Below are 12,832 nucleotides of genomic sequence, written 5' to 3' on the forward strand. Positions count from 1 at the left end.
GGCCGGGTTGGGCCGCGAAGCAAGACTCCTCCGCTGCGCGTCGGTGTCCTGTTCGCCCTGTCGGGGCTTATTTTCCCGATAATGACCGGCGTTCTATACATTATCCCTTACATATATATTCAGCAGAGAAGGCCTAAGTAACAAATGTGTACAAAGTTACACATGTATTAAAAAAAATGTGGGGTTGAAATCGGGCTCGGGCTCATAATTAACAGTTAATGTGTCGGGCCGGGCGGGGCTCGGACAGAACGTGCAGGGGCTCGGGCCGGGTCAGGCTTGATTTGCCCGTTCATGCTCTATCTTGCACCCAAACACTGCGGCGTTAGGGTTTCCTACTCTCCTCGAACTACCACAACAAATACAGCGCAGCGATGGTGGTGATCTCAGCCATGTTTGTGGAGCAAAAGAAAAGTAGCGGGGTAAAATTTGTTTTGGGCGGGCTCATCTGACTGCGTAGGCGTGTTAGGCGCGTTGAACCATTTTTGTGACACACAATGATCAAGCGTCAGGTTAGGCGCGTTACGCGCATAATCTTACGCGCGTAACGCGTTCAGTGTGGCCGTACCTTCAATTCTGAGACTCGTAGCAGCAGATTCCAGCAGTTGTAACGATGGAATTGTGCTCGCTCAATAAAATGCTCATTGAAAATAGCCATCTATTTAATTTCATTTGTGAGGAAATATTATTATATTATATTATTAAATATATTTCACAGATGTGCAACTTCTGATGCATTAGTTCACATTTGGGTTCACGACTGCACAATGACTGCGCTGCAATAATTGTAGAAAAGTGTCAAGTGCATGACTCTTTGAAGTTGTGATAAACAGAATAGGATTTATGCATCTGTAACAAAGGACTTGTGAACTCGTAGCCCCTATTTTGTGTTAACACTGGTTGAAAAAATATTTACGACTTCAAATTTACTGTTACACATTTGTGTCATAGTGTACACATGCAAAATAAATATTTACGACTTCAAATTTACTGTTACCCATTTGCAATTTTAGTTTACGCATTCTAAAGACTTTTGCTACAATAATACCTTCATGGGTCTCTGTGTTGTAACATCCTCAATGGCACTGTGCATTGTGTAGTGCTCCCTGTTGTGTAACGTTGCTGCATCTAACATCTGTAAATTATGCTTTAATTGCTACAGCAGGGAGCACCGTTAGAGAGTGGAACCATACTGCCAATTTATAGTAAAATACTATGTAACGCAATGGTTCAATCTGTGAGTGGTTTCTGACCGAACGGCAGTACCACACTAACCCTTCTACTCCAAATGCGATGTCAACAGCATCTTTCTTTTTGAATGCTTTGCTAGGCAGAAGGTTTTTCGCAGGGCTGCTGAGTTTCAGACATTTTGAAAGATGTCCACTCAGTTGTGAGTTGTTTGTGATTCTGCACAGGTTAGATTGTGCATTCTTCTACCTTCTACATTATATTGCTCGTTAAATTGCTTGAGATGACATGCGTGAGAAAATGTACCTTTTTTAAAGCATATCATCACAGCTCTGCAAATATAATGTCCATTATAATTGACCTCAGATTATGCCAGAGGCCACACTGCCTCTTTATGCCTCCTATGACGGACCAACCATCCTAGACTTAAGAACCACTGGGCCCAGTACCTTCAGAGAACATGAAGCCACCGCTCCAACACAGATGTCTCCCTTGTTTTGCTTAACCTTTATGATTCGTCCGTATACAAATAAAGGCATTTATGACAGTACCCCCTTTTGGTGGAGTCTATTACAAATAGACCTTCAAGTTGATTTGATTCCACTGTATGAAAGAAGAGATGAATAAGCATTATGGCTCAAAAGGGGAATCATCCATAGCCACCATAATTAAGTAATGTGGTTCTAACATTATTTATAATAACACAACACTCACAAACACACACAGGTTTTTCTTGACTATAATAAAACGGCAACGCTGGGAGAAACGAGCCAATGGTAGTCGGCCATGTATCGCCACAAGCCAATAGGAAGGAGATCCCTCCTAGGGGGAGGATCCTGCCGCACAATGGCTGATACCAGCAAGCCAATAGGGAGGAGAGCTGGTCTAGTGGGAGGAGCCCGCCGCACCATGGCTGCTACCACCAACCAGAATTTATTCGGAAGGAACCTATCTTGGGTTTTGTATACACGATTTAATATGGATTTCAAATCGTACTGGACGTTTGTGTTCATTATCGTTGCTTTAAGCCAATCATTTGCCAACGACGACGATCATCATGAAATGGAAGAGTTCCTGAAGAGGGAATATTCGCTATCGAAGCCTTATCAAGGTATTGTAACAACACCGGGTCTCAATGTGTGAAGGCAATGAGGCTGGACCTTCGAGATTGTTACAAATACTCGGACATACCGATAATGACAGAATATTATTCTTATATATAAATGAACACATTATATATCTACCTTCATTGATCAAATACAAAGTATTCCAGTGTCTTATCCGTAAATAATACATGTAAACGTTTGGACCTATCTATCCATCTGTCTAACTGTTTAGCTATCTACTTTAAAACGATTTGACTCTCGATCTATCTGTACATTGACACGTTTATATCTAGATCAATCCACTATCTATATATCAATCCAGCTCTATACTTTAAAACGGTTGCACATCTATCTAATTCTTTCTAATGTCCTTTATGCATAGCCTGTGACTGACTGAATAACAAGGTACTCCATGGCCTGTGTGACAGTCCGTTCTGCGGATATCTTGGTCCCATGTTTCTGCTTTCCATCTGCCCAGGTGTTGGCTCCTCAGGCTCCTCCCACTGGGAGTTGATGGGTGATTCCATGGTAACCACAGAGCAGGTGCGCCTCACCTCAGACATGCAAAGCAGACAGGGGGCAGTGTGGAGCCGAATCGTAAGTACACCTGGGGAGTGTCCAAGACACCTCATTTCTGTACTTACTTAGAATTGGAGTCTCCTATTCACCCCATAAACTGTCTTATTTAGCCATGCCATCTGAAAGACTGGGAAATGCAGGTGCATTTTAAAATCCATGGCCAAGGCAAGAAGAACCTGAATGGAGATGGGATGGCTATTTGGTACACCAAAGAACGGATGCAGAAAGGTAGACCTTCGTGTTGTTTGAGCTGCTGCTGTGACTTATACAATACCAAATGTATTGCAAAGAAAATACATACTGCTCCTTCTCTAGGTCCTGTCTTTGGAAATAAAGATAACTTCACTGGCCTGGGTGTGTTTGTGGATACTTATCCAAACGAAGAGAAGCAGCTGGAGGTACGTAGCAATAGGATGATGAACATTGGATTTATAAAACAGCCTGGTGAGATATTACTTACGGCTACTTAAGAATGGGGTTTCATCTCTTTCTATTTGCATGGAGTTTGGGTCAGAGTGGACTCAATTAGATAATATACCATTTCTGTGCGTTAAATTAACATTCTTATTAACGTTCTGCTCTTTTCTTGATGCTGGATTATTAAATAAATATCTGCCTAATTCAGATATATGATCCCAGTGAGATATTGTGAAAAGGCATCAATGTTCTCTCAGTGAGATGTAAAGGGTCTTCTCTTTGTGATTTCCTTTGTGCCCCTCACCTCCATGGAGACAGGCACAGAAGAAGAGATACAGCCCTCGCACACAGGTGATTTATTTTCCAATATATATAACATGTTCACTGTATTCATATCAAAGCCCGATATATATATATATTGTATATATATATATATATATATATAACCCTCCAAACTTCTTTCGAATGTATGACCCTTGAACTCTGACCCCAAGAGGATATTTCCCTTCGTGCTGGCCATGGTCGGGAATGGCAGTGTGGGCTACGACCATGAGAGGGACGGTCGGCCCACTGAGCTGGGGGGCTGCAACGCCATGGTGCGGAACCTCAAACATGACACCTTCCTTTTCATCCGCTACATCCGCCGCAGACTCACGGTAAGAGATCGCAGTAAGAGATCGCAGTAAGAGGTCACAGTAAGGTATCACGGTAAGAGATCACGGTAAGAGGTCACAGTTAAAGGTCACGCTAAGAGATCACGCTAAGAGATCACGCTAAGAGATCACGCTTAGAGGTCACGCTTAGAGGTCACACTAAGAGGTCACGTGTCAGAGGTCACGTGTCAGAGGCCAGTTGTTAAATGTGATCACAAACGTGATCACTCAAGCTCGTTGAGTAGCATTTCATAATGTGATGTTCCTGTTGTGACATCCCAGGTGTGAGTGTCCACTGACTGGAAGGAGGTATAGTAGGGGGACTGGGGCTGAGCTCCCACTTGTGAAGTCACAAAGGTCTTTGAGACACCCTGGGGTTAAAATAGGGTCCTTTTTTACCTTCATAAGAAGTTTGAAATTGTAACTGATGACTTTTATTGTTTGATTTGGTTTTATTTGATAAAACTAATCAAAATATCAGAAATGTTAGCAATTGAAACTCGCAGCTCACAACCATAACCAAAATTAAACTCAACCAACAACAGAAATAAGAACTAGGAAGTTCTCAAACTGGACAATTGAACAACATAAAGAACCTGTTGTACTTAGTACTCAACAGAACAGCTGGAGTACTCGTGGTGGAGCTGGTTGAAACGATCCATAGAGGTGTGTAACGCTCCTCTGATCCCCAGGTCATGATAGACATCGATGGGCAGCATGAGTGGAGGGACTGCCTGGACGTCCCGGGGGTCAAACTTCCTAAAGGCTACTACTTCGGAGCCTCATCTATCACCGGAGACCTCTCAGGTAAAAATAGAGCCTCAAATGATAGGGGAAGGAACCCTGAAACTCATTTTTGTTTTCTTCAAATGTCCATATGCAGGTTTTTTAACATGTAGAGGGGAAACCCTCATCAAAATATAACACCTTACACCTTTTCTCGAAGCCTGGTCCCGGAAGCCCTTCTGCTTGTGCAGGAATATTCATGTGATTCATACAAAGCATATAGGGTTGCTGATTTTGAAGCTTGAATGCTCCAATGCTCCAATAACATCTCTAATGAACAGTCCATAGCCGGGTGTCTGAAGTTTCTAGTGAACAGTCCATAGTCGGATGGCTGAACTCACTAATGAACAGTCCATAGCCGGGTGGCCGGAATCTCTAGTAAACAGTCCATTGCCGGTTGGCTGACGTCTCTAGTGAACAGTCCATAGCCACGTGGCTGAAGTCTCTAGTGAACAGCCCGTAGCCGAGTGGCTGAAGTCTTTAGTGAACAGTACATAGCCGGGTGGCTGAAGTCTCTAGTGAACAGCCCGTAGCCGGGTGGCTGAAGTCTTTAGTGAACAGTCCATAGCCGGGAGGCTGAAGTCTCTAGTGAACAGTCAATAGCCAGCTGGCTGAAGTCTCTATTGAACAGTCCATAGCCGGGTGGCTGAAGTCTCTAGTGAACATCCAAAGCCGGGTGGCTGAAGTCTCTAGTAAATAGTCCATAGCTGGTTGACTGAAGTCTCTAGTGAACAGTCCATAGGGGTGGCTGAAGTCTCTAGTGAACAGTCCATTTGGGGATGGCCGAAGTCTTTAATGATTTCCAATGCTTGGCTTGCACATCATTTCAAGTCACCCATTTGTTTTGATGCATCCTGTTTCGGCAGACCTGTGGTGTCAACATGGGGACTTTGTCATCATGCTATTGATCACCTATCAAATGTTATTATAGGTAGGCAGGCAGGCAGGCAGGCAGGCAGGCAGGCAGACAGACAGACAGACAGACAGACAGTCAGTCAGTCAGTCAGTCAGTCAGTCAGTCAGTCAGTCAGTCAGTCAGTCAGTCAGTCAGTCAGTCAGTCAGTCAGTCAGTCAGTCAGTCATTTGATTGTGTTACTTGGCTTCACACAACATATTAAACAACAGGCACTAAACACAACGGCATGTACTAAAACCAGTAGAATTAACAGTTGCTGCATTAATAAAACCATTACTGGTTCAAGGCCCTTATGACACCCAGTGTATCAATGTGGTGTCTCATCAGACAATCACGACGTGTTGTCACTGAAACTCTACCAACTGACGGTGTTGCGGAGTAAAAAGGAGGAGGAGGAAGAGGCGGAGGAGATCACCATACCCAGTGTGGACAACCTGGAGCAGATCCTGAGTAAGCAAACCCGACTTAAGAACTACTTGGAGAAATCAACGAAATGCAAACAGCAATTTGCAGCATTGGCCTCCTTATAATAATGTCACCTTCGCAATCCGTCGTTGAGTGCTTCTGACGTCTGCTGTCTTCTTTGCTCTTTACGCTTCTCTCTTCTTTTTGCTCTTTACGCTTCTCTACTCTTCTCTTTACTGTTTTGTGCATTGATGCATTGATCCAAAGCGAAGATCTGGGATATTTAGATTTGATTTTAAATACCTCATAAATCGGCAGGTAGAAGGTGTTAGGACATCTTTCTCAAGGAGGCCTACAGGTCAATTTTAGGCATTGTTGGTTCAAACCCCAAACTTTTGGGCTTGTTTTCATCGGACTGCCCTACACCCATGTCCCCTAACGCTCTGGCCTTTCCTTCCCTCTCCGTCTCCCGCTGTCCCCTGGTCTCCCTCCTGTCCTCAGGGGGGGAGATGGAGGAAGGGATGAGCGGGGTGGCCATCTTCTTCACGGTGCTGTTCTGTATGCTGGGCTTCTTCATGCTGGTCGTGGTGGGCCTGGTGGTCTACAGCCACTGGAACGAGAACCGGCGCAAGCGCTTCTACTGAGATGAGGGTCAGACGACAGGCGCTTCTACTGAGAGGAGGGTCAGACGACAGGCGCTTCTACTAAGAGGAGGCTCCACATGACGACAGGCGCTTCTGTTAGCTACTGTTCACCCAAGCGATAACCTGGACATTGCAAACTTGATGACACTAAGACGTTTCTTTTTTGCCCCGTTTGAAATATTTGAATATGTTTGCTATCCCAAGGAAACCCTCTGGTTGACAGATGAGATGAAACGGTTGCAGCACAACGTTCAATAATCCCCCTTCAGGCATCATGTTAGTTACATAATTGTGTAAGAGGCCTGAATACCCTCTGTTGTTTCATGTATGCACCATTTAGGCCTTACAATTTCTAATACTGGCCATACAATTTATAGAATATTTATTTATGCAAGTTTATAAGAACCAGTATTTATTTCCATATGTGAACAGCTGTTTTTTTTTTATTTCGCTGATATTTGTTTGAGCAAATGCATAGAGAGAGGAATAATGGAACAAGGGAGTATTGAGTTCAAAATTCTTGAACATATGTACTTAGAGATGTTTCATGTATTGAGTATGATCAGTTGTCGCCTTGTTGCAGAGCACATGGAAACGGAATTGTGTTTTATGTTAAGTTGCTGGAGTTTTTATTTTATTTATTGTGTTATTTATTTATTCAACCACAAGTGATCACAAGCACTGAAGGAAAATTTCAAATTACCAGAACCACTATAACTTCTGATGAGCCCCCAAGCCCTGAGAGGTAACTTGTTCATTTTGAGGATGTCTTAAGATTCGGTTATTGGTCTGGTTCGGACTGAAGCCCAATGCAGGGTAGCGTCCTTATCTTGTTAACACATTCAATACCCAAACGAACTTCATGACAATTACTTTATTACACAGTTTAGTCTTTTCTTTATTTTTCACATGCATATTATCTACTGTGGTTGAATACACTGGATTCTGCCTTCGATGCATTATGTGATTCAATGGATTCCGGGTTATTTATGCTATTATGCAATAAATACAGAAAGGCTTGGATTCATGGAATTTAATATTTTGCGAATGGTCAAAACTAGGCGTGAGCTGTCAGTCAAAGGTTTGGGCTGAACAACGGGCAGCCAATTGTTGACCCAATATAACGGTCCACAACACAGTGTTCTACGAGTGGTTCCCCCAGTTATGTTTGGTTTCCTCTCGTGCGAGAAGAGTGTTGCTCTGAGTTTGAGGTTTTCTTGCAGACAATTCTTTCATCCTGAAGCTGTGTTTCGTCTGTTGCCTTTTCTCTTTTCGTTCTTTTATTAAACAGTAAAAACAGTATATATACAATAAATTGAATAATTTAAAAGTAAATTCTAGTACAAAACTATTTGAATAAGATAAAATAAACATACTATATACATGTAACTGTCTGTTTGTAGGTGACCTGTGTGTTAAGTAAATAAATGAATAAATATGATGAAATGTGATGTATAATATAAATATAAGTATAAATGTGCCAAATGTGCAGGGTTCCTGAGGTAATGGAAAAAAATATTAAATAAATAACAAATAACAAGGTTAACAACAGTCAGTCCTGAGGTGTTGGTTTTAGTCCTTAATCAGGTCGGGAAAAAAGATTAAGTTGGTTAATAACACTAACCATTTCTAATTAATAATTTACAGGGTGGTTAATAACACTAGTCCTGTCTCAGTTATCATTTCTACACTGGGAAATATACCATTCACATCTATGTCAAATTGAATTGCTGTCGTCTACTGTCGAAACGCTATCGAAACCTAATAATCATTTGTTAAAATCTCACTCTGATGATCAAATGATACACACTTGTATCATATGAATACACTTTCAGATCAATAGCAACGGACTAGTCTACTTTATATAAAACACTGCAGTCTTTCATATTCACTGTTTTCACAACAACCCAAAAGTCAAATCAATGCTGTAGGCCTACATTGCGGTATGGTAGCCTACTTTACAGTTCAGCAAATTCAGTTTAAGCAAAAATAAAACAAAAATACACTAGGCTACTGTACTGTAAACACAGGAGAACAAGGCAATTGTGCATGGGTGGGCTTAGGGATCCTCAAATTGTGTGCCGAATCCATCCATGGATTGACCCTACCTCAATGTCTCCGCAGGCCCGTTCCATTACCTGCAGAAGAGGCTTGCGGGCATGTGGTTGGCGGTCATATAGGCTACGCGCCATCTCCAAGACGATAAAGATTATTCTATACGTTTTAGAAATGGCGAGTAAGGGCTTCAAATTGTTTATGGTTGGTGAACCAGTTCCGGACCAGAACAAGCCGATGGAAACTAACCTGGGCTCATGAAGTGCATCTAGAAATGTGATGATATCTTGGGTATAGACGGGTTTCTTGTGTACAAACAATACTAGGTGCGCGCGCAGTCAGGGGGCAAAAGCCTGCTTCGGAGTGAACTGATATCAATGTAGATGCCGTATTGCTTGTAAGTTCTCCCTGACACAGTTGCAATAAAATGTAATTTTACTGAAAAATCGCTTTGTTTTTCATTGCATCACAAATCATAAAAACACTTACTGAAATGTCCATGAATTTCACTCAACTTACCAGGTTTTGACGGTTGTTTTAGATGTTTCCAATATCAGGAGCACGGTCGTAATGTTAGTTAACGCTAACAAAGTTAAAGTAAAAATGTTTACGGCGAGGCTACTTTACGGCCTGCCAACATTTAAAAAAAAAAAAATTAAACGCCAATGTCATTGTAAATATAGTTTTACACTACAGGTCTGACAGCTTGTTAGCTAGGTCTTGACAGAGATGGCTCAGACTAATTACATCAACAGCCTCAGCAGCTCAGACTGCACCGATTACCTGAACTGCAATGTACTTCTTGGAAAAAGGGGTCGAATCCAAAGGAATAGCTTTAACGAGACTTTATTTGTATAAAGTATTTTCGGTATGGTAAACTGATGCTCTGAAGTAAAGAGAGATTGGAGAGTGCCTTAGCACGTGCGAGAGTGTTCTCCTAGCTGCTCCTAACCACAAACCCACGTATGGTAATCGCTGCCGGGAGAGTTCTAACGTTTTCGTGGCCAGGTGGTCTTCTTTATGGACTCAGCGAGGACCGGAAGACTTGGAGAGGAACCGGTGTGACGTAATCCTCGGTTTTCCTTGCCTGGTCTGTGATGCTGCCCTCTGTGACTAAAGTATCTATTGCAGCCTTCAGTAATGTCCTGCTTTCCCTTGTGGCTATGTGTAGTATTTACGGCTTATATATTTGGTCCTACCCCCTATTGGTTAAGTGAGGGAAATACAGCTTGTGTTCCTAAAATACGTAACAGTCCCTCCTTGGTCATCTTAGATGACCATACAATAATATTTTAGATCATAAACATCATTTACCACACCGAAAACTTAGTCAAAGTAGAATCTATCATCAACACCATCAACCGTCGTGGAAAGACCTCTTGAAGAGAGGGGAAAAACCACTACGCGTCCCCATAATACTGAGACGGCATTCACGTTGTGGGTCTTGTTGAAAATACAGGTCATTATTTAACAATACAACAATGAACATGAATCTTGTTATCATACAATCACATGGCCAAACAGCACACAAACAAAACTATCAATAGAAATCCTGAGCTAATACTTTTGGTCATGTGCTACAAGGTCATAAAATATTCAACAGGTGCAAAAGTAACGTAAAAATTGATGGCCATAACACAATTTTAAAATTTCAAAATGATTGATAAACTAAAATGGATTTGGGGGGTTCAGATGATCTTCGTGTATTGGTGCGCCGGTTCATGTGGGTGGTTTGGGCATGGATTTGGGGGTTCAGGTGATCTTCGTGTATTGGTGCGCCGGTTCATGTGGGTGGTTTGGGCATGGATTTGGGGAGTTCAAGTGATCTTCGTGTATTGGTGTGCCGGTTCCTGTGGGTGGTTTGGGCATGGATTTGGGGAGTTCAAGTGATCTTCGTGTATTGGTGTGCCGGTTCCTGTGGGTGGTTTGGGCATGGATTTGGGGAGTTCAAGTGATCTTCGTGTATTGGTGTGCCGGTTCCTGTGGGTGGTTTGGGCATGGATTTGGGGAGTTCATTGTTTGTTCTGTCGCCGTCGGGTCTGTAATTCATGAACCCAAGACTCGTCCCTCCTTGTCAAGGGCTCATCTCAGAGAGGTTACTCCTACACCATGGGAGCCTCCTCACAGGTTCTCCGTCGTCGTGTCAGCAACAGGTGGCCTGTAAAACAATCGTCTCAAGGAAGATCAACAGTACCATTATCAATGCAGCGATTCAGAAATAACGGGTTGCATTCGCAACACTATACAATAACAAACAGCCTGGTATGGTTGTTGGAAATGTGTTATTCAAGTAAATCCGGGATATTGATTATCTTATATACAGGCGCTTCTACTAGAATAGTATAGGTGTTGACTATTCTACATATTACAGCTGGATATGGTCGGGCCCCTCAGGTGATGTATCATTCACTTTCATCGGATCATATCTGATCCCCATGTAAGCCTGAATGGCACTTGGCGCTTCTGTAGCGCCCACTGCTGTGGGGATCAGCAGATGCAGTAGCCCTCGTGCGCAGGGAATGCAACGGCAGCCGGTGACAATTAACACGGTCTCTGCATTTATTCCCGCGACGGGCACTTACTGGATCATGCTTTTCCACCTCCCAAACATATTCTCCATCCAACCTGTGAAAGGGTCATTAATGCCGGAGTTCTCTGCCAATTCTAACCTGAGGGATTGTAATTATGCCAGCAACCCATCCAGAGCTGTGTTATTGGGGATAAAGTTGGCCTACAACACGTTGTGCCTATCGCATTTATCCCTCCTTGCTCTGTCAATAACATTTCCATATATATATACATATTCCTTTTAACTTTATCTGTTAAACTGAACGAAGTGTTGCTGATTATGATACATGTAATTTATCTAAACAATATATATATACATAATTTTTATATGGTGGACAAGCAAAACAGAACCAATTCAACTCCTGCCGTTATTTGATCTCCTCATGTGACTGCTCCTTGCTCGGCGGAGGCAGTTTATCGGCTCCGGGTGTGTCTGCATCTGGTTCTGGAACTTTTGTTTCTATTGTAGAAATACAAACTCATGTACAGCAGTTAGTTGTTCAAAAACATTTCCTATAATTCTATTTTTAATTGTTCTAATGGAAGTCCATTATGGGACCCTAGAAATGTAAGTGTAAGCATGAATCTAACCGTAAGCATTAGGTGCAAAGTTAGCTGTGTCAGAGTGATACACTGTACTCACCTTGCTTCTGGAAACATAGGACCTGAAAATTGTATGCGTTTCAAACATGTTTGTATTATAATTGATCTATTTAGTGCTTGTGCGGATTTTAAATTTTTGTTTTGAGTGTCCCATTCCTTATTCTGAGCTGATTTCAACCTTCAACCTTGATTTAATATTCACACTACATCCCTCCTTGCGCATTGCTTCAGCCATGCGCATTAGAATTAACCAATCCTAACAACGGTGTAGTGCAACCAAGTTGAAGTTCCTTTCCTTAATCATCTGTACCTAAACCAATCCATTATGAAGATATATGAAGACCAGTACATACAAAACCAAAGGTCGATAGTTGTGGGTCTATGCAGCCGTCTTGAGACCACGCTGTAGTTAAATGCAGTAAACCGTAAATGTTTCATGAGTCAGATGCGCCGTAACTTATCAGAGTAAAAATAAATATCAGACTATGAGACGCTGACGTTGTATCAAAGCGTTACAGCAGTAGCAGTGGCATTTGAAAGGTTAACCCTCTACTGCTGAATCTAAATTGAGCCTATGTTGTCCCTGGCGAGCAGATGTATTGCTAATCCCTTTCCTATCTTATAAACCTAAAAAGATGAAAAAAGGGAAATTACAATGTTAAAATTTGTATGTTCACCATCACTTCTTTGTAACCGTATCTGGTTTCAACAGTTACCTTCATTATACTACCCGATTGTCCTACACTAACTATGTATATTGGATGACCTAATCTTCATTTATTCTACGTATTGCTCGCATTTGATGTTGTCCACACTTTGATTCACTCCTATGTACATCGCATACCACATCAAACGTGAATACGCCTGCACAACATCCTATTGCGCCACTTTCTGCATACCACATCAAACGTGAAT

The 12,832-nt window shown here is 42.2% G+C and overlaps 1 protein-coding gene across 1 annotated transcript; it reads left to right on the forward strand.

Moving 5' to 3' along the window:
* Positions 1-2,079: 2,079 nt before the first annotated feature.
* Positions 2,080-8,080, forward strand: lman2la (lectin, mannose-binding 2-like a). The gene is made up of 9 exons (XM_030353437.1): positions 2,080-2,296; positions 2,770-2,888; positions 2,981-3,098; positions 3,186-3,268; positions 3,606-3,638; positions 3,782-3,943; positions 4,633-4,747; positions 5,970-6,092; positions 6,549-8,080. Exons 1-9 carry the CDS (start codon positions 2,095-2,097, stop codon positions 6,689-6,691), a joined length of 1,098 nt encoding a protein of 365 aa, XP_030209297.1. The 5' UTR covers positions 2,080-2,094; the 3' UTR covers positions 6,692-8,080.
* Positions 8,081-12,832: the final 4,752 nt, after the last annotated feature.

Source organism: Gadus morhua, chromosome 4 (assembly GCF_902167405.1).
Source record: "Gadus morhua chromosome 4, gadMor3.0, whole genome shotgun sequence".
Taxonomy (NCBI): Eukaryota; Metazoa; Chordata; class Actinopteri; order Gadiformes; family Gadidae; genus Gadus; species Gadus morhua.

Excerpts from the sequence above, each read along its gene's own strand:
- lman2la (XM_030353437.1), top strand. The coding sequence starts at position 2,095 with ATGGCTGCTACCACCAACCAGAATTTATTCGGAAGGAACCTATCTTGG. Across the intron at positions 3,639-3,781 it reads GATACAGCCCTCGCACACAG|AGGATATTTCCCTTCGTGCT; the intron begins GTGATTTATTTT and ends TCTGACCCCAAG. Across the intron at positions 4,748-5,969 it reads TATCACCGGAGACCTCTCAG|ACAATCACGACGTGTTGTCA; the intron begins GTAAAAATAGAG and ends GTGTCTCATCAG.